Below are 19734 nucleotides of genomic sequence, written 5' to 3'. Positions count from 1 at the left end.
CGCTCTGTTGCTACATGAGGGGCAGTGCTCTGATGACAAAAAAAGACAGTAATTGGTTGAAAGTTTGAAGGGGCCGGCTGTTGACTTAGTGGGGTCTGTAAAGACACAGAATCCTTTTGTTACCTCTGCAGCCTATATGCAAATGCTAGAAAAGGTGTTTGGCGTGTCAGAAAGCCCATTGGAGCTTATGACGGGGTTTCAGAGCATGGAGAAAGAGAGAAGCTTTCTGCCTACATTTTTCTCCTAGATAGGCAGCTAAATTGCTTGCGGCATAGAGGGGCCATTCAACCGGCTGAAGTGAATCAGTTAAGAATGGATCAGGTGGCAAAAGACATCCATTCGCAGGACCTGATCGCTTGGGGTCTCCAAATGTCTCGTAAGACATGCCCCCCCACCTCGTTTGTCGAGTTGATCAGAGAAGTAAAAGAGGAGGAATCAGAATCAGATTTATTATCACCGGCATGTGACGTGAAATTTGTTAACTTAGCAGCAGCAGTTCAATGCAATACATAATCTAGCAGAGAGAAAAAAAATAAAATAAAGCATAATAAGAATGCGATGGAGGCGTGGAAAGCCTCTGTCCATAGGGTATAGTCCTCGGTAGTGGTCCCTTTGGCTGAAGTGACCACTGATAAACCTGGGGAGAGGTGAAGGAGCTCGTGGCAGAGTTTAGGACGGAGATGTCCTGGTTGTTATCAGCAGATGTGCCTCTCCCCCCCCACCCCCCATTATGATAGACTCCCTAAGGGGACGGACTACACAGAGGGCTGCCAGTGTCTGGGATCCCACAAGAAGGGGAACAGCCAGTATTGTCTGTTATGACTGTGGTAAGGAGGGACTCTTGAGGCAAGGAGTGTGAACGACGGGAAACCCCTCAGAGAGTGAAACCCCAAGTACCTAAGCAGAGAGACCCAATGAGGGAACGGCCTGGCATCTCGGGGTGAACACTGCCCAGCAATATATCCAGGAACATCCTAAAGCAAAAAAACCCTATTCCTGAGGGCTTAGTGGGGCCAAGCTCCAGTGTATCGCTATGGATTGAGGGTATTTATGCTAGAGCCATACTTGACACCGGCTCTCAGATTACTATGCTGTACCATTCATTTTACAACTGGTATTTGACACATTTACCATTGACAACACTCAGTGCACTAGAGATCTGGGGACTTAGACTATCTGTATGATGGCTACTTGTCTTTGAAGCTGGAGGTTTCAGAGGCAGATGTGAGAGTAGCTGAAGTCCTTGATACATTAGTGCTGGTTTATCTAGACCCGACCGAGAAGGACGAAGCTTCGATTCTTGAGAAGACAAATACTCCTACTGTGAGGACGCTAATGGCAGCCTGCAAGGAGAAAGTTGGAGACAGCTTTCTGAAAACAGTGTCCATTTACTGTGTTCCAAGCTGCTTTGGAAGAAGTGTGTGGCCGCACTGGACTGGATGTTGAGCATAAATGAGGGACTGTATGGCTCACTCGGTCAAAACCAGTCGCGTTATGGCCTGGAGAAGTAGCAAGAATGATGGGAAACCCCAGATTTCCTGGAATGCTCGAGGCCGAGGCCCTCTTGGTGGTTGATCCGGAAGACCACAAAGAGGAGTCAGCCTTACCTGATGGGGTACTGGTGAGGCCCGAACTGCAGGAGCCTTCAGTTGTACAGGTGAACAGGATGACAGTGAGTGTCAGGAACACTTTGGAGCGGGAGGTCATCCACAGGCAGGAGGTGCCAATGGCGTACCTCTTCCCAGTGACGGTAATGCCTAGTGTTCCTGTGAGACAAGCTGGGGAGAAACTCTCTCTGAAAAGAGGAAAAATGAGTGCCGAGTCTTTCAATTTTAGGGACTCCTCGGTGCCTGGAGGTTGGAAGAAGAGGTTGATCGAGAAAATGCTGAAGCTGAAAGATGTCTTTTCTAATGACAAGTTTGATGTGGGTTGTTCTAAGAGCACTCGCCACACCATCCGGATGACAGAGGACACCACATTCAGAGAAAGGTCACGGCGACTGGCACCTGCAGAGGTGGAGGACGTTCAGCAGCATCAGCGAAAGTTGAAGGAAACTGGGATCATCACTGAGTCCAGAAGTCCTTACGTATCTCCAACAGTAGTGGCCAGGAAGAAGAATGGGAAGGTACGGGTGTGGGTGGACTTTCGGACTCCAAACAGGCGTACACTCTCTGACAAGTATACAGTCCCAAGAATGGTGCAACGTGGTTCAGTGTGCTGGACTTGAGAAGTGGGTATTACCAGATACCCATGAGTGAGGCTGATAAAGAGAAGTCTTATCTAAGGTCTATGTCTGATATGAGAAGGGAGTTGAAAAAGGCTTATTAATTAGCTGAGGTCTTGGCTGCCAAGCGAAATCAAGGAAATAAGAGGTATGATCATTCACAGATTCACAGAGTCCCGACGAAGGGTCCCAGCCTGAAACGTTGACTGTACCTCTTCCTAGAGATGCTGCCTGACCTGCTGCGTTCACCAGCAACTTTGATGTGTGTTGCTTGAATTTCCAGCATCTGCAGAATTCCTCGTGTATGATCAAAAAGTTAGATTCTCCCACCTCATGCCTGGAGACCGACTCCTCAAAGAATATGGGGCTACCTGGGAAGCACAAGTTGGCTGACTGCTGGGTGACTACACCCTATGTAGTGGAGAGTCAGATGCCAAACGTACCAGTTTTCAGGGTGAAACCAGAGGATGGGAATGAGCCTGTTAAGATTCTCCATCAGAACCACAAAAGGTGCACGTTGACCCAGAGCCTGACTGACCTGGACTCTACACCTAGTAAGGGGACTCTGTGGCAACGTGGAGAGACTAAAGAATCAGCAGCAGGAAAGATTAAATCAGTCTCCAGCCCTGAATAGGAACTCCCCACTAATTGAGGAAGAGTTTCCCAACCATTGAGGCAGGTGAAATCAGGGGAACTATCTGTGGACAAGCAGGTTTGGAGCTGGACCCCGAAGGGGGTCTGGGGTCTAAAGTAACTGTGAATGAAGCTGAGCTCAGCAAAGTGGCAGAAGGATCCGAGTTTCCGGAAGGCACGATAGACAGGGGGAGGCCTCGCCATGAAGACCAGAAGTATCCCAAGGAGTGTCTGAAACTGAAGATGTGGATGATGGGATACGGAGGTCTCAGAGAGTCAGGAGACACCCCCCCACCCCTGCCCAGATACGCTGGCCTACATAGTGCTGGGGAAATGGAAGGTTGGGACTATCCCCCTAGTCAGACATGTCACTACCATTTACAAATGGGTTGGAGGTTCTGACTCACAGAGTTCTTTTGAAAACAGCGTTATTAATGATGGGATGACAAATCAAAGTCATGAAAACATGACTATTTGTGGTGGTGGGGTGGGGGGGGGGGAATAAAGCGTGTAGTGCCCTGGTTCACATCTTTACTGTTACGCTGTAGGTATTTCATTTAGCAGCTCTGTAAGAGCTGCTGTTCTGCTTTCACCCTGTTTGGGTTATTGTTGAAGATAAGGGATGATGTGGAATGTGCATCATCCAATTAGTGGGAGGTTTTTCTTGGTGAGGGAAAATAAGGTTGGTCTTGGGCTTTTGTTGGAGAGGAGATGAAGAGAGACGCTGGGGAGAACTGGTCGTAACATACGATCCAGTGGGAGACCCGCTTGTTCGAGATGGATTGCGAGTTCAGAAGGTGGTGTGTGCTTTCACGTTGACTGAGGGCCCAGCACGCGAATAACAGAAGTTCAAGATTAGCTCCAACTTGTGCACATTTGACTGTTTAATTACAGTGGGCTCTTTTCTTTCTGTTATTCTTTACTAACCCTTTAGTGAAGATTCATAAATACAATTCCTTTAACTTTATGTACTGTCTGTTATTTCGTGGCATTAATTTGTAACAGGGTAGTGAATTACACAGCATTCACACAAACGGAGTTTGGGTGGGGGGGGGCCCATGCTTCATTCTCACACGTTTGGCGGGGCCAGAGGTTGTCTTCCCTAGACTTACGCAGCCAAGAAAACCAGAGTGTTTCAGGTGAAAAAATGAACGGCTACCATGACTTAGGTTATTGAATTGATCCTTCAAGTTGCACCAATTTTTGTCATAAATAACTTCTGAAAGTTGTGTTGTTTATATCAGGCAGAGTAGCCTTGTAGTTTATGACACTGGACCAGTAAACCAAAGGTAACCTCAATTTTCACTATGACAAGTTATAAATCGAGTTCAAAAATTACATTTTTGTGGAATAACTCTATAAAGCTTATTGATGTTCCATAGCCATAGACTATTTGATGACTCAGATAATTTAACTAGAGCCAATCTAAACATAAACCAAGTACTGTTGTGTTTTTCCTTACCTGATTCAGATCAGAGGCATTCACAGAATAATGACCTTGGACACTGACACCAAGTTAGACTTGAAATCCACACTCATGAAAGACATACCTAGCTCAGTAAGTCATCCACCTCCCCCACATCAGAAGAAATGTCACCTCTTGACCCTGGCACCAAAGCAAATTTAAAACAAACACCCTGGAAACATTTTTCAAACCAGCTGCCTTGCTGAAGATCAGATATGGCTGCTGACACCAAGTAACACTGAAACCAAGACCTACAAGTAACCCTTTTATCCCAGGTTAAGGCCCTCATCCAATCCCAAGCTGTCTCTATCTTAGCCATGACAAGGATAAAATGCTGACCTATCCTAAATTTAAATGTTTTGGCAGAATATGAACACCACCATGAACTCTATCTAACACAAACCTGGGTGATCTTCAGGACAGGGTGGCCAGACACATCGCAGGTTTAATTGGGATAAGTAACACCTACTGCCTTACAAACAAAAAATAACATTCAATAGTAGAATTAGGCCATTTGGCCCTTTGAGTTTGCTCTGCCATTTTATCACAGTTGATACAATTTTCCTCTCAGCACCAATCTCCTGCCTTCTCCCCATATCCCTTCATACCCTGACCAATCAAGAATCTATCAACTATGTGTATATAGAGATACACACACACACATAATATATATATTACAGTTTCTGTTCACAAAAATAATCACCATCACGATTTAAAGTAAAGTGGAAATAATAAAGCGATCAGAAAGAGGTGAAACACCATCGGTCATTGGAAAAGCGTTAGGCTACAGTCGGTCAAATGATCAGAACAATTTTAAAGGATAAAATGAGAAAGGCCTTGCCCGATCAAAGTTACAATTATTACTAAGCAACCTAGTGGTTTAATTATTGGGTTTTGGGGTTTCGGGTTTTTGATCCTTCACATCAACCCGGCATGGTTGGAGAGCACGCTCGGGAGCGCTCTGTCACTGGATCGAACTTGGGAACTTCCGTTCCCGAGCCCAACGCTGAAACATACGTTTCTTAAGTGTTTTATATGCATAGAAAGGTAAAATATACGATATATAAAAAGACAAGGCCTCCACAGCTGCCTGTGGCAAAGAATTCCACAGATTCACCGCTCTCGGGCTAAAGAAATTCTTCATCACCACCATTCTAAAAGGACACCCTCTATCCTGAGGCTGTGTTCTCTGGTCATCAACTCTCCCACATAGGAAACATTCTCTCTACATCCACTCTATCAAGGCTATTCACCATTCGAAAGGTTTCAATAAGGTTGAATGTTAACATGGCATTTGCCTTCCTCACACAGACTCAACTTGCAAATTAACCTTTGGGGAAGCTTGCACAAGGATTCTCTACGCCTGAGTTTTTTGTATTTTCTCTCCATTTAGAAAATAGTGAACTCTTTCATTTCTTCGACCAAACTGCATGACCATACATTTCCTGACACTGTATTCCATCTGCCATTTCTTTGTCCTTTCTACTAATCCATCCATCTGAAGCCTCTCGACTTCCTCAAAACTACCTGCCCTCCATCTATCTTCATATCTTCTGCAAACTTTGCAAAAAGCCATCAATTCTATCATCCAAATCACTAACATATAATGTAAAAAGAATCTGTTGCAACACAGACCCCTGTGGAACACTAGTCACTAGCAGCCAGTCAGAAAAGGCTCCCCTTATTCCCACTCTTTGTCTTCTACCAATCAGCCCCTGCTTTATCCATGCTAGTATCTCTCCTGTAATACTATGGGCTCATTGCGTGTTAAGCAGCCTCACGTGTGGCAACTTGTTAAAGGCCTTCTGAAAATCCAAGTACACAACATCAACTGATTCTCCTTTGTCCGGCCTGATGGTTACTTTTTCAAAAAATTCCAACAGAATTGTCAGGCAAGATTTTCCCTTGAGGAAACCACAGACTACAGCCTATTTTATCACATGCCCCCAAGTACACTGAGATCTCATCCTTAATAATCAACTTCAACATCTTCCCAACCACTGAGGTCAGACTAACGGGCCTACGGTTTCCTTTGTGTAATAACTTACAAAAAATATTTTATGGCACAAACCTTTCACTTTCAGAGTTGTTGACAGTTTGAGAGCTTTGCAATACTATCCATTTGTCTTTCGCATTCTTCAGATTTCCAGATCTGTTTGGCATATTTGCAGCTTTATTTTGTCCCAGTGCAAAACTGACAACATCAGGATTGTAACATGAAAGTGCATCACTCTCATCCCTAAAACAAAGGAAGTGCATATATCAAGACTTTGGCACAAAATACAATATGTCTACTAAAAGTTTGAAAGGTAATGATAGCAAACAGGAATAAGACTTTTTCAGAATCTACTTCTTTCCTCTCTCTATCTCTCTCCTCATGCATCCATAAGAAATTAAAAAGTTTTGTAAATTTCAACCCCTTTTTAAGTATAATAATAGTTTAGAAATTCTTTCAGAAACTATAAAACTAAAGATATAGGAGCAGAATTAGGCATTTGGCCAGTCAAGTCTGCTCCGTCATTTCATCACAGCTGTTCCAATTTTCCTCACAGCCCCGGTCTCCTGCTTTCTCCCCATATCCCTCCATGTCCTGACCAATCAAGAACCTATCAACCTCTGCCTTAGATGTAAATAAAGATTTGACCACCACATCTGCCAGTGGCAAAGACTTCCACAGATTCACCACTCTTGGGCTAAAGAAATTCCTCCTCCTTTCCGTTCTGAAAGGATGTCCCTCTATTCTGAAGCTCTGTCCTCAGTTCTTAGATTCTTCACACCCACTCTATCAAGGCCCTTCACCATTCAGTAGGCATCAATGAGGTCACCCCTCATTCTTCTGAATTCTAGTGAATACAGAGCCATCAAACACTCCTCATATGACAAGCCATTCAAACCTGGAACCAGATTTGTGAACCTCCTTTGAACACTCTCCAGTTTCAGCACATCCTTTATAAGCTAAGGGGCCCAAAGCTACTCACAATACTCCAAGTGAGGCCTCACCCTGCTTTATAAAGTTTCAACATTACATCCTTGCTTTTATATTCTAGTCCTCTTGAAATGAATGCTAACATTGCATTTGCCTTTCTCATCACACACTCAACCTGCAAATTAATCTTTAGGAATTCTGCACAAGGTCTCCCAAGTCCTTTTGCACCTGAGTTTTTTTTTGTATTTTCTCTCCATTTAGAAAATAGTCAACCTCTTCATTTCTTCTACCAACATGTATGACCAAACACTTCCCGACAATGTATTCCATCTGCCATTTCTTTGCCCGTCAGAACTACTCACCCCTCCACCCATCTTCATATCGCCTGCAAACTTTGCAAAAAAACCATCAATTCCATCATCCAAATCATTGACACATAACATAAAAAAGAATCGGTCCCAACACAGACCCCTGTGGAACACTAGTCACTGGCAGCCAGTCAGAAAAGGCCCCCTTTATTCCCACTCTGCGTCTTCTACCAAGCAGTCACTGCTTTATCCATGCTAGTATCTTTCCTGTAATACCATGGGCTTGTAGTTTGTTAAACAGCCTCATGTGCGGCACCTTGTCAAAGACCTTCTGAAAATCCAAGTACACATCAACTGATTCTCCTTCATCTACCCTGCTTGTTACTTCTTCAAAGAATTCTAACAGATTTGTCAGGCAAGATTTTCCTTTGAGGAAACCATGCTGATTACGGCCTATTTTATCGTGTACCTCCAAGTACCATGAGACCATATCCTTAATAATCGACTCTACACCTTCCTAGCATATGTTCCAGAACTTCCAGAACAAATTGGTCATCTATTGAAATATCAAAACCTAAACTATCAGTCAAATCTAACACAAGTCCAGGTCAACAATATTGGAAGAATGTGTAAAGCAGGGGTGGTGAACTTTTTGAGAGCATGTGTCCAAAATGACAAAAAAGAATGAGCTCTGCTGGTTATTTATGTGTATTCATCGCTTTACTCTTAATAAAAGTATAACAGAGACCTTGAAATAAATGAAGCACTATAGAAAAGCTGTTCAAAAACTCACATTAATCTTTTAAAAAGACAATTGAAAAAATAATATTTCTAAATAGTACTGATTTATGTAAACATTTACTATCCAAATACTGATGACATCAGGTTTGTTGAAATTCGAAATGTATCATCCAATGTCACATGTTCTTGCAACTGTCTAACTGGTGCCAAGCAGGTGTGGAATGGTTCCTGTGAAAACATCTCACTGCTCTCAGATTGTAAAAATTTATTCATTGCTTCATTTGGCAGAAAAGATCATTATTATGATTTTTATTTATGGGTGGGGTTTAAAGAATTGAGTACTGGCACTGCAGACGTGTGTGAACAAACCTCCTGGTGTTCCATATTGGTACCTCCCCCTTGATGAGGTGCATGAATGTTTACATAATGATTTAAAATCACTTGTAACAGTTGCATAAAGATCAAGATCTTTCATAAGATTTAGTATGTAACACTACTTTTCAACTGAGCGTCATTGAATGATCAACTGCAAGTTCACACAGCTGCCTGCATTTAGTCTCTCAGACATTAATTCTGCAGCCAATTCTCAAAAGGGCAGAATCCCATGGTGGAAACACTCTTATAGTGATGAGGATTACTGCTATTGAATCAATTAATTTTCCAATTATAGGAGAGATAGCACAAAGTTCTTAAGATCTCAGAAGACATCTCACCAGAGATGGTGAAGAACAGTGCCCACTGAATGTATTCTCTTTTTACATTAAAATTATCCAAACTAGCCTCCCCTCTATTAACATCATCTACACCTTCTGCTGAGTCAGAAAAGTACACAACATGATCAAGGACCCCTCCTACCTTCATTCTCTCTTCAAACTACCCCAATCAGACAGAAAATACAAAAGCTTGACAATAGATCCCTTCAGGCTCAAGTATAGTGGGATAGAAGCTGTTATCAGACTCTAACGCACCTCTCACACAAAAGGATGAACTCTTGATCTCCCAACATCTTCTGTCAGAGCTCTTGCACTTTATTTCACCACCTACATCACATTTTCTGAAATTCTAAAACTATATTCTCCATTCTGTATTTCCTTTTTACTCTCTCTTGGTATACGTCTCAGTAATAAAGCAAACCCAACTCCCAGTACAGAGAGGCAATCTTAGAGGGTGGTCACCAAGGAGATCACTGGAGGATATCAATGTTGTCATGCAATCGCAGGCCTTTGAAAAATCTTGAAACACATGCAAATACCTTGGCCTGCTCTACCTGTTCTTATTATCTGAAAGAAAAACAAATTAAGTCTTCTTGTAATATGGAGTTTGTGTGATCTCCCAAATGCAGCAACAGTGAGGCATTACAAAGATCAACATCAGCGACGTAGATGCAGTAGAAGTGTTCCCACGCAGGTCTGAAGCACAGCCGGAAAAACTTAATCCCTATGTAAAAAAAAAGAGGTACCATCTAGTGGAGCTGTCAACGTGGGAGTGCCGAGTCAGTGTGGTAAAGCTTTGGCGAGAACAGGCAGAGGTGAGGTAAGTAGGCAAGTTAATTTCTGATTTCTTTTTCTTATTTAACATTTGAAAGAATAGGGGGTATGTCTGCAGGGCCAGTATTCTGGGTGTCAGATGTAGGAATCTCAGGAGATTACCAGGCTCTCTGATGGCCACATCTGCATCAAGTGTATGGAGATGCTGGCCCTTAGAGACCGCGTTAGAGAACTGGAGATGCAGCTCGATGATCCTTGGCTTGGTAGGGAAAGTGAGGAGGGGATAGACATGAATTACAGGGAGGTAGTCACCCCAAGACTACAGGATACAGATAAATGGGTGACTGTCAAGAGAGAGAAAGGAAAATGTCAGATAGTAGAGAGCACACCTGTGGCCGTCCCCTTCAACAATACGTACTCCATTTTAAGTACTGTTGGTGGGGGGAGACGACCTACCTTGGGGAAGTAACAGTGGCCATGCCTCTGTCACTGAGTCTGGCCCCATGGCTCAGAAGGGTAGGGAACTGAAGAGGATGGCAACAGTAAAAGGGGACTCTACAGTTAGGAGGACAGATAGGTGATTCTGTGGATGCAAAAAAGAAACACGGATGGTAGTTTGCCTCCCAGGTGCCAGGGTCTGCGATGTTTCTGAACGCTTCCATCATATCCTGGAAGGGGAGGGTGAGCAGCTCGAAATTATGGTACACATTGGTACCAACAACATAATTTTTTAAAAAGGGAGGAGGTCCAGAAAACAGAATACAGAGAGTTAGGAAAGAAGTTGAGAAGCAGGACCTCAAGGGTAGTAATCCCAGAATTGCTGCCAGTGCCACCCGACAATTAGGATAGGAATAGAATGAGGTAACAGATAAATGCGTGGCTGAAGAATTACAGCAGGGGGCAGATTTCCGATTCCTGGATCATTAGGCCCTCTTCTGGGCAAGTATGACCCGTACAAGAGTGATGGGTTGCACTTGAACCCGAGGGGGACCAATACCCTTGCAAGCAAGGCTTGCTAAAGCTGTTGGGAGGGTTTTAAACTAATATGGCAGGGGGATGGGAACCAGGATGTTAGAACTGAGGATCAGCTAGCTGGTTTACAAGTAGATGATGGGTGTAATATGAATGGAAGGGAGGACAAGCCAATGACTGGATACATATGCAGATAATGCAAAGAGTTAAATTGTACCACGGAGGCAAGATTCAAAGGGGTGAAGAATGCAGGACTGAAGGTGCTGTATTTAAATGCATGTAGTATTTGGAATAAGGTGGATGAACTCGTGGTGCAATTAGAAATTGGGCGATATGATTTTGTGGGCTGAGTCGTGGCTGAAAGAAGGACATAATTGGGAGCTTATATTCAGACACAACTCTCCACCAACAACACATACAGCTTATGACAAGTCTGCACACCATCACAGACTTTAAAGCTAAATGCAGTGAAGTTTCCAACATCACTGCCTCTCTCCCAAATGAGCTAACTCTTTCTGACGGTCGATTCAATGTTGCCAACACTGAGTCCCGGAGGAATCCTGCAGCTGATGCGACCAGCAGCTTGGTCAACTCTGAGGCCAAAGTATGCAAGTGTTTCCAACGAGTGGATAGTAACAATGTGGGACCAGAAGGCCTCCAAGGGCAAGAACCCAAGGGTGTGCGCGGCACAACTGGCAAGTACGTTTACAGATATTTTTAACCTCTCCCTCTCCCAGTGTAGAGTGCCCTCCTGCTTCAAAACATCCACTATTGTTCCTGTACCTAAAAAGATCAAGGTAACATGTCTGAATGACTGGCATCCTGTCACACTCACCTCAAGAATAAGCAAATGCTTTGACAGGCTGGTCGAGAACACATCTGCAGCATGATGCCACCCACACTGGAGCCCCTACAACTCACCTACCAACACAACAGATCAACAGACAACACAATAGCCACAGCTCTACACACCGTCCTTAACATATCTGGAGAAGAAGAATACTTATGTGAGAATGCTGTTCTTGGACTACAGTTCTGCATTCAACACCATAATTCCTTCCAGGCTCAACAAGAAGCTCAGAGACCTCGGCCTTCACCCTGCAATGTATAGCTGGATCCTGGACTTCCTGTCAGATTGCTGGCAGATGGTAAGAGTGGGCTCCCTCACCGCTGCCCCTCTGACCCTCAACATAAGTGCCCCGCAATGCTGCATCCTGTGTCCTAAGTCCCCTCCTTTACTCTCTGTATACCCACGACTGTGTCACCACCCACAGTTCCACTCTGCTAATTAAATTTGCTGATGACACTACACTGATTGTCCTAATCTCAAATAATAATGAGGCAGCCTACAGAGAAGTCATCACCCTGACATAGTAGTGTCCAGAAAACAACCTCTCTCTCAATGTCACAAAAACAAAGGAGCTGGTTGTGGACCACAGGAGGAATGGAGACAGGCTAACCCCTGTTGACATCAATGGATCTGGGGTTGAAAGGGTGAACAGCTTTAAGTTCCTTAGCATAAACATCACTGAGGATCTCACATGTTCTGTACATACCAGCTGTGCAGTGAAAAGGCACAACAGCGCTTCTTTCACCTCAGACAGTTAAAGATGTTTGGTTTGGGCCTCCAAATCCTAAGAACTTTCTACAGGGGCACAATTGAGAGCATCCTGACTGGCTGCATCACTGCCTGGTATTGGAACTGTACTTCCCTTATTCGCAGGAGTCTGCAGAGTTGTACAGACAGCCCAGTTCATCTGTAGATGTGAACTTAACACTATTCAGGACATTTACAAAGATAGGTGTGTAAAAAAGGCCCGAAGGATCACTGGGGACCCAAGTCACCCCAAGCACAAACTGTTCCAGCTGCTACCATTTGGAAACAAAGGACCAACAGACTCCAGGACAGCTGCTTCCACCAGGCCATCAGACTGATTAATTCGTGCTGATACTATTGTATTTCTATGTTATATTGACTGTCCTGTTGCACATACTATGTATTATAAATTACTAAAGTTGCACATTGCACATTTAGATGGAGATGTAACGTAAAGATTTTTACTCCTGATGTACATGAAGGATGTAAGTAATAAAGTCAATTCAATTCAATAATATCAAATGATATACTTTGTATTGAAAGGACAGACAGGAAGGCATAGACAGTGGTGTGGTTCTGTTGGTATGAGATGAAATTATACCTTTAGAAAGAAATGACATAGGATCAGAGAATGTCAAATCTTCGTGGGTGGACTTAAGAAGCTGCAAGGGTTAAGAAAAAAAATGGGAATCATATATAGGCCTCCAAATAGTAGCCAAGATGTGAGGTTGAGACTGCAGAGGGAGCGGAAAGGGCATACAATAGGGGTAATGTCATAATTGTAATGGGGGACTTCAATATGCAAGGGAATTAAGAAAATCAGGTTGGTATCAGATCGCAAGAGAGGGAATTTGTTGAATGTCTATAAGATGGCTTTTTAGAGCAGCTTATGCTTGAGCCTACTTGGGGAAAGGTTACCTTAGATTGTGTAATAATCCAGATTTTATTAGGGAGCTTAAGGTAAAGGAACCCTTATGAGACAGTGATCACAATATGATTGAATTCATACTGCAATTTGAGAGGTAGAAGTACAAGTCAGATTTATCTATCACAATGGAATAAAGGCAATTACAGAGGCATGAGAGAGGAGCTTGTTCAGGTGGATTGGAGGGGGATACTGGCGGGGATGACAGAAGAACGCAGGTGGCTGAAGTTTCTAGGAATAGCTCACAAGGTGCAGTATTGTTCTCAAATGGCAGGTCTAGGCAACTGTGGCTAACAAGGGAAGTAAGCATAGTTCCCCCTAAGCTGAGCGCGTGTGCGCTCGCACACGTTTTTCAACCAGCGCACAAAGGAAATTAATGTGCGCATAAAAGGTCAGTTACCTAAAATAATGTAGTAGTTAATAATTATACTTATTGAAAATAATCTTTTAGCTAACTGTTTCTGTTAACTAGTTAGTCGTTTTTTCAAATACCACAATGCACGTCACTAATTTACGTCACCTCACCTTTCCTGTTCTGGTTTGTACAGCTGCATCACGGTGGCAGTCATCTTTGGTGGACAGTGTTCATATCGTAAAGTTTACAAAGATCTGTTTCAAATCCTGTAGATGGCTTACTAAGTTTTTATTGGAAAAAATATTGATTCACTATGTCGAATTCAAAAGAAGCGAAAGGCGTGAAGTGCAAAAGAACTGCAAATTTGTTTAAAGTTGACTGGCTTAATAAAATAGTAGAAACTGTTACACCAAAAGCTCATGAGGTTATGAATGTTCAGCTACGAGAAATATTTATATATGATTCAGAAACTGGAGTTATCTGTTTGTATTGTCGTGATGTGAAAGTTGCTGGAGAATTTGCTAGTGGACAGAAGTGGGATCATATTTGGAAACTTGACTTTTTGAAGCGTCATTTGACAAGTAAGTCGCATTTGGACAGTGTATAAAAGCTCAGGCAACAGAACCCGTCATTACCCGTTACAGGAGCGCTACGCATGTTACGGTTGAGTGCAGATGAGCGAGAGCGAAAACGATCAAACCCAGAGGAGATCAAAATTGAGGTACAAGAATGGTCAGCTTTTGATTTCTCCGCAATTGCAGATTGTGACTTCACATTTGGCGATGAACAAGTTATTGCCTTATGTCTAAAATATCATGATTTTCTAGCTGAAAATATTGTAATAGTTAGACAGTTTAATGATTTCAAATTTTCCGTGCGAGAAAAAATTAAATCCAAACTGATTTCTAACCTTGCTCAAATGGTGGCATTTGTACTTCAAAATGAACAGTTTTGCGACCTTGCACAGTTGATGGACATTGGGGGAATATTTCTTGCGTCTAGTGCGGACTGTGAGTGAGATTTTAGCCTAATCAATCAACTCAAAAACAAGCTGAGAAACCGTTTAGCTGAATGTCATTTGGATATGTTAATGAGAATCAAAAGCTATCAACGGGATGGAAGTTCTATTAGTCGGGATAGAGCTTACAAAGAATGGGTAAATGCCAAAGACAGGAGAGAGAAAAAATAACTGAGTGACTTAAATATGATAAAAATTAAATATCTCCAACCTGATGGCATGAATATTGACTTCTCTAACTTCTGTTAATGCCCCTCCTCCCCTTCGTACCCCATCCCTTATTTATTTTTTTTTCCTTCCCTTTTTTTTCCCTCTCTTTTTTCTCCCTCTGTCCCTCTCACTATAACTCCTTACCCATCCTCTGGGCTTCCCCCCTCCCCTTTCTTTCTCCCTAGGCCTCCCGTCCCATGAACCTCTCCCTTCTCCAGCCTCGTATCCCTTTTGCCAATCAACTTTCCAGCTCTTAGCTCCAACCTTCCCCCTCCTGTCTTCTCCTACCATTTTGGATCTCCCCCTCCCCCTCCCACTTTCAAATCTCTTACTATTTCTTCTTTCAGTTACTCCTGACAAAGGGTCTCAGCCCGAAATGTTGACTGTACCTCTTCCTATAGATGCTGCCTGGCCTGCTGTGTTCACCAGCATATTTTGAGTGTGTGACTTAAATATGTATGTTATTTTGTGCAGTTTTATAAACCTATATAAACTGTCCCATGTGTGCATTTAGTGTGCACATACTTTTGTCACAGGAAAAAAACATAAGATATTTGCGCACAATGACTACTAATAATTAGAGGGAACATTGGAAGTAAGGACTGTATAAAAGCCAAGGAAAGGGCGTATAATGTAGAAAAAGTGAGTGGGAAGTTGGATGCTTGGGAAGCTTTTAAAATCCAACAAAAGGCAACTAAAAAAGCTATAAGAAGGGAAAAGATGAAATACTAGTGCAAACTAGCCAAAAATATAAAGCAGGGCTCTAAAGGTTTTCCAGTTATATAAAGAGTAAAAGGGAGGTGAGAGTTGATATTGGACCACTGAAAAATGATGCTGGTGAGGTAGTAATAGAGGGACAAAGAAATGGAGGATGTATTTAATAAGTACTATGCATTGGTCTTCACTGTGGAAAACACTAGCAGTGTGCCAGAGGTCCGTGAGTGTCAGGGAGCAAGAGTGAGTGCCATTGCTATTACAAAGGAAAAAGTGCAAACTGAAAAGACTTAAAGTGGTTAAGTCACCCGGATTACATGGACTACATTCCAGAGTTCTGAAAGACGTTTGCTAAAGAGCTGGCAGATCCATTGGTTATGATCTTTCAAGAATCACTTGATTCTGGCATGGTTCCAGAAAACTGGAAAATTGCAATTGTCACTCCACTCTTTAAGAAGAAAGGAAGGCAAAAGAAAGGAAAGTTAGCCTAACCTCAATGCTTGGGAAAGTGTTGGAGTCCATTGTTAAGGATGAGGTTTCAGGGTACTTGGAAACCAATGATAAAATAAGTCAAAGTCAGCATGGTTTCTGTAAAGGGAAATATTGCCTGACAAATCTGTTAGCAATCTTTGAGGAAGTAACAAACAGGGTGGACAAAGGAGAGAGTATGGACGTCATTTTCTTGGATTTTCAGAAAGCATTTGATTACATGATGCTGCTTAACAAGATAAAATCCCATGGCATTATAGAAAAGATACTGGCATGGATAGAGGAATGGCTGACAGACAGGAGGCAACAAGTGGGAATAAAGGGGGTTGTTTCTGGTTGGCTGCCTGTGACTAGTGGTGTTCATCAGGGGTCAGTATTGGGATTGCTTCTTTTCACATTGTTTGTCAATAATTTGGATAATGAAATTGATGGCTTTGTGGCAAAGCTTGTAGATGATACCAAGAAAGATGAAAGAGTAGGTAATGCTGAGGAAGCAATGCAATTGCAGCATAACTTAGACAAATTGGAAAAACGGGCAAAAATGTGGAAGATGGAATACAGTGGTAAGAAATGTATGATAATGCATTTTGGTAAAAGAAACAAAAAAGTGCAGACAGTAGAGCAATCACTTTATGTGACAATGCACCCTTTACGACTTGCTCCATCCTCTAGCAATTTCTCTCAGACAGTTGAATGCCCCCTTTGTGGCACAAACAGTGCAGCAGCTTTTCCAACATAAAAATCTAGCCAGACAACTTTTCTCCTTCCTCCTGAAATGTGTGCTTAAAATTTATCCTAAGATGTGTTGCACTTCCAGCAGTGCCAAAAGCAACTTCCAGAGCTAGCAGATAATTAGCTGACGTGGCTAACGGATTTTCTGCCTTGAGGAACCCCACTATATTAACTGGTGACCCCTTTAAGCTCTCTGCCAGTCTCAGTTTTTTTACATTATCTCAGCACTGCCATTCATCCAATAACTGAAATGTCTGTTCAGCCCAAGCCTCACATTTTTCTTTTCCATCAGGTGTGAGCTTGACTCCAGAGAACACTCTCTGCCGACAATAACTTTGGCTTTCCACAGATATACTTCTGCACTTATCAACCAGCGATGTAAAAGCCAAAATGAGCTTAAAATTTAAATTAACAGCTGAGGGATTCAGTAGACCCATCACATCAGACAACTCCTTCCTTTCACTCCACAGAAACAAGAGCAACTTGTCTTTAAAGTCTCTGCCCTCAGCTGTGGGAAACTCGGCTTCCAATACAGCTCCCTCATCTACTCTCCCCTCTTCTCTGAAAGTATGGATGGCCAATGGCCCCACCTCTCCTGGGATCGCAAGTGTAACAGGCAGATCCACTTCCATCATGTCATCGACAGTCTGAACTAAAACCACATAGTTGCCCACCTTTTGGTCAAACTGCTGCTCCATGATTGTAACTTTCCCTATTGTCTGAACAGTGCTTAAAACCCTAATCAACAATTCATCTGAAATGTGAATATCCACCCCACTCAGAATGCAAGTATTAGTTACAGGCAATCTCTTTGAACCGCACAAACGCTTAATCCCTGCGGCATCCATAACCACGTTTCTTAATCACTTTCCCAGACAATGGTTTAATACAGGCTTAAAACACAAACCTATTTAATCAATTCTTAACACAATTACACAGCATTCAACGAATTCAATCCATGATAATAGCCCCCACAATGAAAACCTTTATACTGGGCGTCTCTGGAAATGCGGCTCATTAACTCCACGCGAACAGACATCGGACTCTGCAGCCAGGAACCCACTTTTCTCAGATTCTGTACATTTAGGGTGTATACAACTTTGGTCCCTCCAAACCCATGAGGTTGGGATGTCTTGCCCACCCAAACCACAGTTGGCGTGAATGCTGTGAGATTTACTGGCCCCTGAGAAATAACAGATTGTACACTGCATACAATTATAAAGAAAGTATATTTAAGAACGTTAACTTAACAAAACAGTTGTTAAAGAAAAGAAAGAATAAAACAAAAGGGCTCATCATAACTAAGCAATCAAATATGCACATAAATGGGAGCTCATCTTACAGTTTTCTTTAACTCACAAGCTGGACCTCGGTCTGTGTGAAAGCATACATCACCTTCTGAAACTCACCTGAAGTCTATCTCGAACAAACAGGCTCTGCCACAGGAGTACTGGCCCTCCTCCTTGAATCTGTACAAAGCACCTTGTGCAACAGAGATGGCACCCTCAGCCATCTTCCTCCCTGTCTTCTCCCAGTTCCAGCCAAAAAGACCTCAAACTACACCAGTGTCCCTCACAAAAACCTCTCCACCCGGCGTTCTCCCAATTCCACCATTCTGACTGGTTGACACCACACTCCCAAGTTGAACAACAAAGCCCCTTATCTCAGCTCAAAACCAAACAGGTTGAAAGCAGTCTAACTGCTAAAGTGAAATGCCTGCAACATAGCAGTAAAAATCTCAACTAGGGTGTTACACTTGTTTCACTTCAAGCTCCTAATCCAGCCCCCTTTAGTGTTGGCTTACTAATTATAAAAACACACCAGAATAAAATTCAAATATTAGGAGACTGAAACAATTACTTTTTTTTAAATTCTGCTCTCACAACGAGTTATTTCAGCTGTTTAAAAATCTGAAGCTTATCAGATCAGAAAACATGCTCCTCTGTATCCATTCTTATATTCTTCAACTGACATCCTTAAGTATCCTCTTTTATTTTTGATTGTCCCTCTACTCCTGAGGGCAATGATCATTATTTTTGACCACCAAGATTGGTGAAATTCAACTCTCATTTTAATTTGTTTGCAGCAAAGCATAGAGTGGATAGCTGGCGCCTCTTCCCCAGGGCACCACTGCTCAATACAAGAGGACATGGCTTTAAGGTAAGGGGTGGGAAGTTCAAGGGGGATATTAGAGGAAGGTTTTTTACTCAGAGAGTGGTTGGTGTGTGGAATGCACTGCCTGAGTCAGTGGTGGAGGCAGATACATGAGTGAAATTTAAGAGACTACCAGACAGGTATATGGAGGAATTTAAAGTGGGGGGTTATATGGGAGGCAGGGTTTGAGGGTCAGCACAACATTGTGGGCCGAACAGCCTGTACTGTGCTGTACTATTCTATGTTCTATGACATATCTACCAAATGTAAATATATTTGGACAAATTCTATGAATCACAACTTTGAAGGATTTGGTTTTAAAATTAAATTTTAAAACTCCTGAGATCTTTCCTCCCTTTCAAATTGGCTAGTAACTTGATTCTTCTCACATAATCATATATTCTTACATACAGAATACCAAACAACAATCCATACCAAACCCAAACCAGGAATATAAAATCCATGGGAATACTCAACCTGCCCTCTTTGTGTGCTTTGTTTTGAATATTTAAAAGTAGAAGTTGAATTTCCTTGCGAAGCAGATCTTTGATTGCAGGAGATTCTGGTAGCACTGCATGTGAGGCTTGTGAATGACAGGAAGTCAATCTGCTTGTTCTCATCGATTGCCAGATTTCCCACAGCATAGCCACCTGAAATTTAGATACATATGAAGAACTATAGGCAGGTTAAGAACCTTACAGTCGTATACAATTAATAAACTATGGAGTAAGAAACTATTGAGACACTGGACACCATAAATTGGTAATTAACCACCAGTTCATTT

The 19734-nt window shown here is 42.5% G+C and overlaps 1 protein-coding gene across 2 annotated transcripts in view; it reads right to left on the bottom strand.

Moving 5' to 3' along the window:
* The window catches only part of ccdc24 (coiled-coil domain containing 24), a 125506-nt gene that overhangs the window by 67512 nt on the left and 38260 nt on the right, over window positions 1-19734 (bottom strand). For both annotated transcript variants that reach the window (XM_072273644.1, XM_072273646.1), the window contains exons 3-4: window positions 19428-19600; window positions 6394-6561 (exon numbers count right to left, since the gene is read on the bottom strand). In XM_072273644.1, coding sequence (XP_072129745.1) covers window positions 6394-6561; window positions 19428-19600 — 341 coding nt within the window. The remainder of the gene's footprint in view (window positions 1-6393; window positions 6562-19427; window positions 19601-19734) is intronic.

This window comes from Mobula birostris, chromosome 12, assembly GCF_030028105.1.
Source record: "Mobula birostris isolate sMobBir1 chromosome 12, sMobBir1.hap1, whole genome shotgun sequence".
Taxonomy (NCBI): Eukaryota; Metazoa; Chordata; class Chondrichthyes; order Myliobatiformes; family Myliobatidae; genus Mobula; species Mobula birostris.
This window is presented reverse-complemented; position numbering and strand designations above follow the sequence as displayed.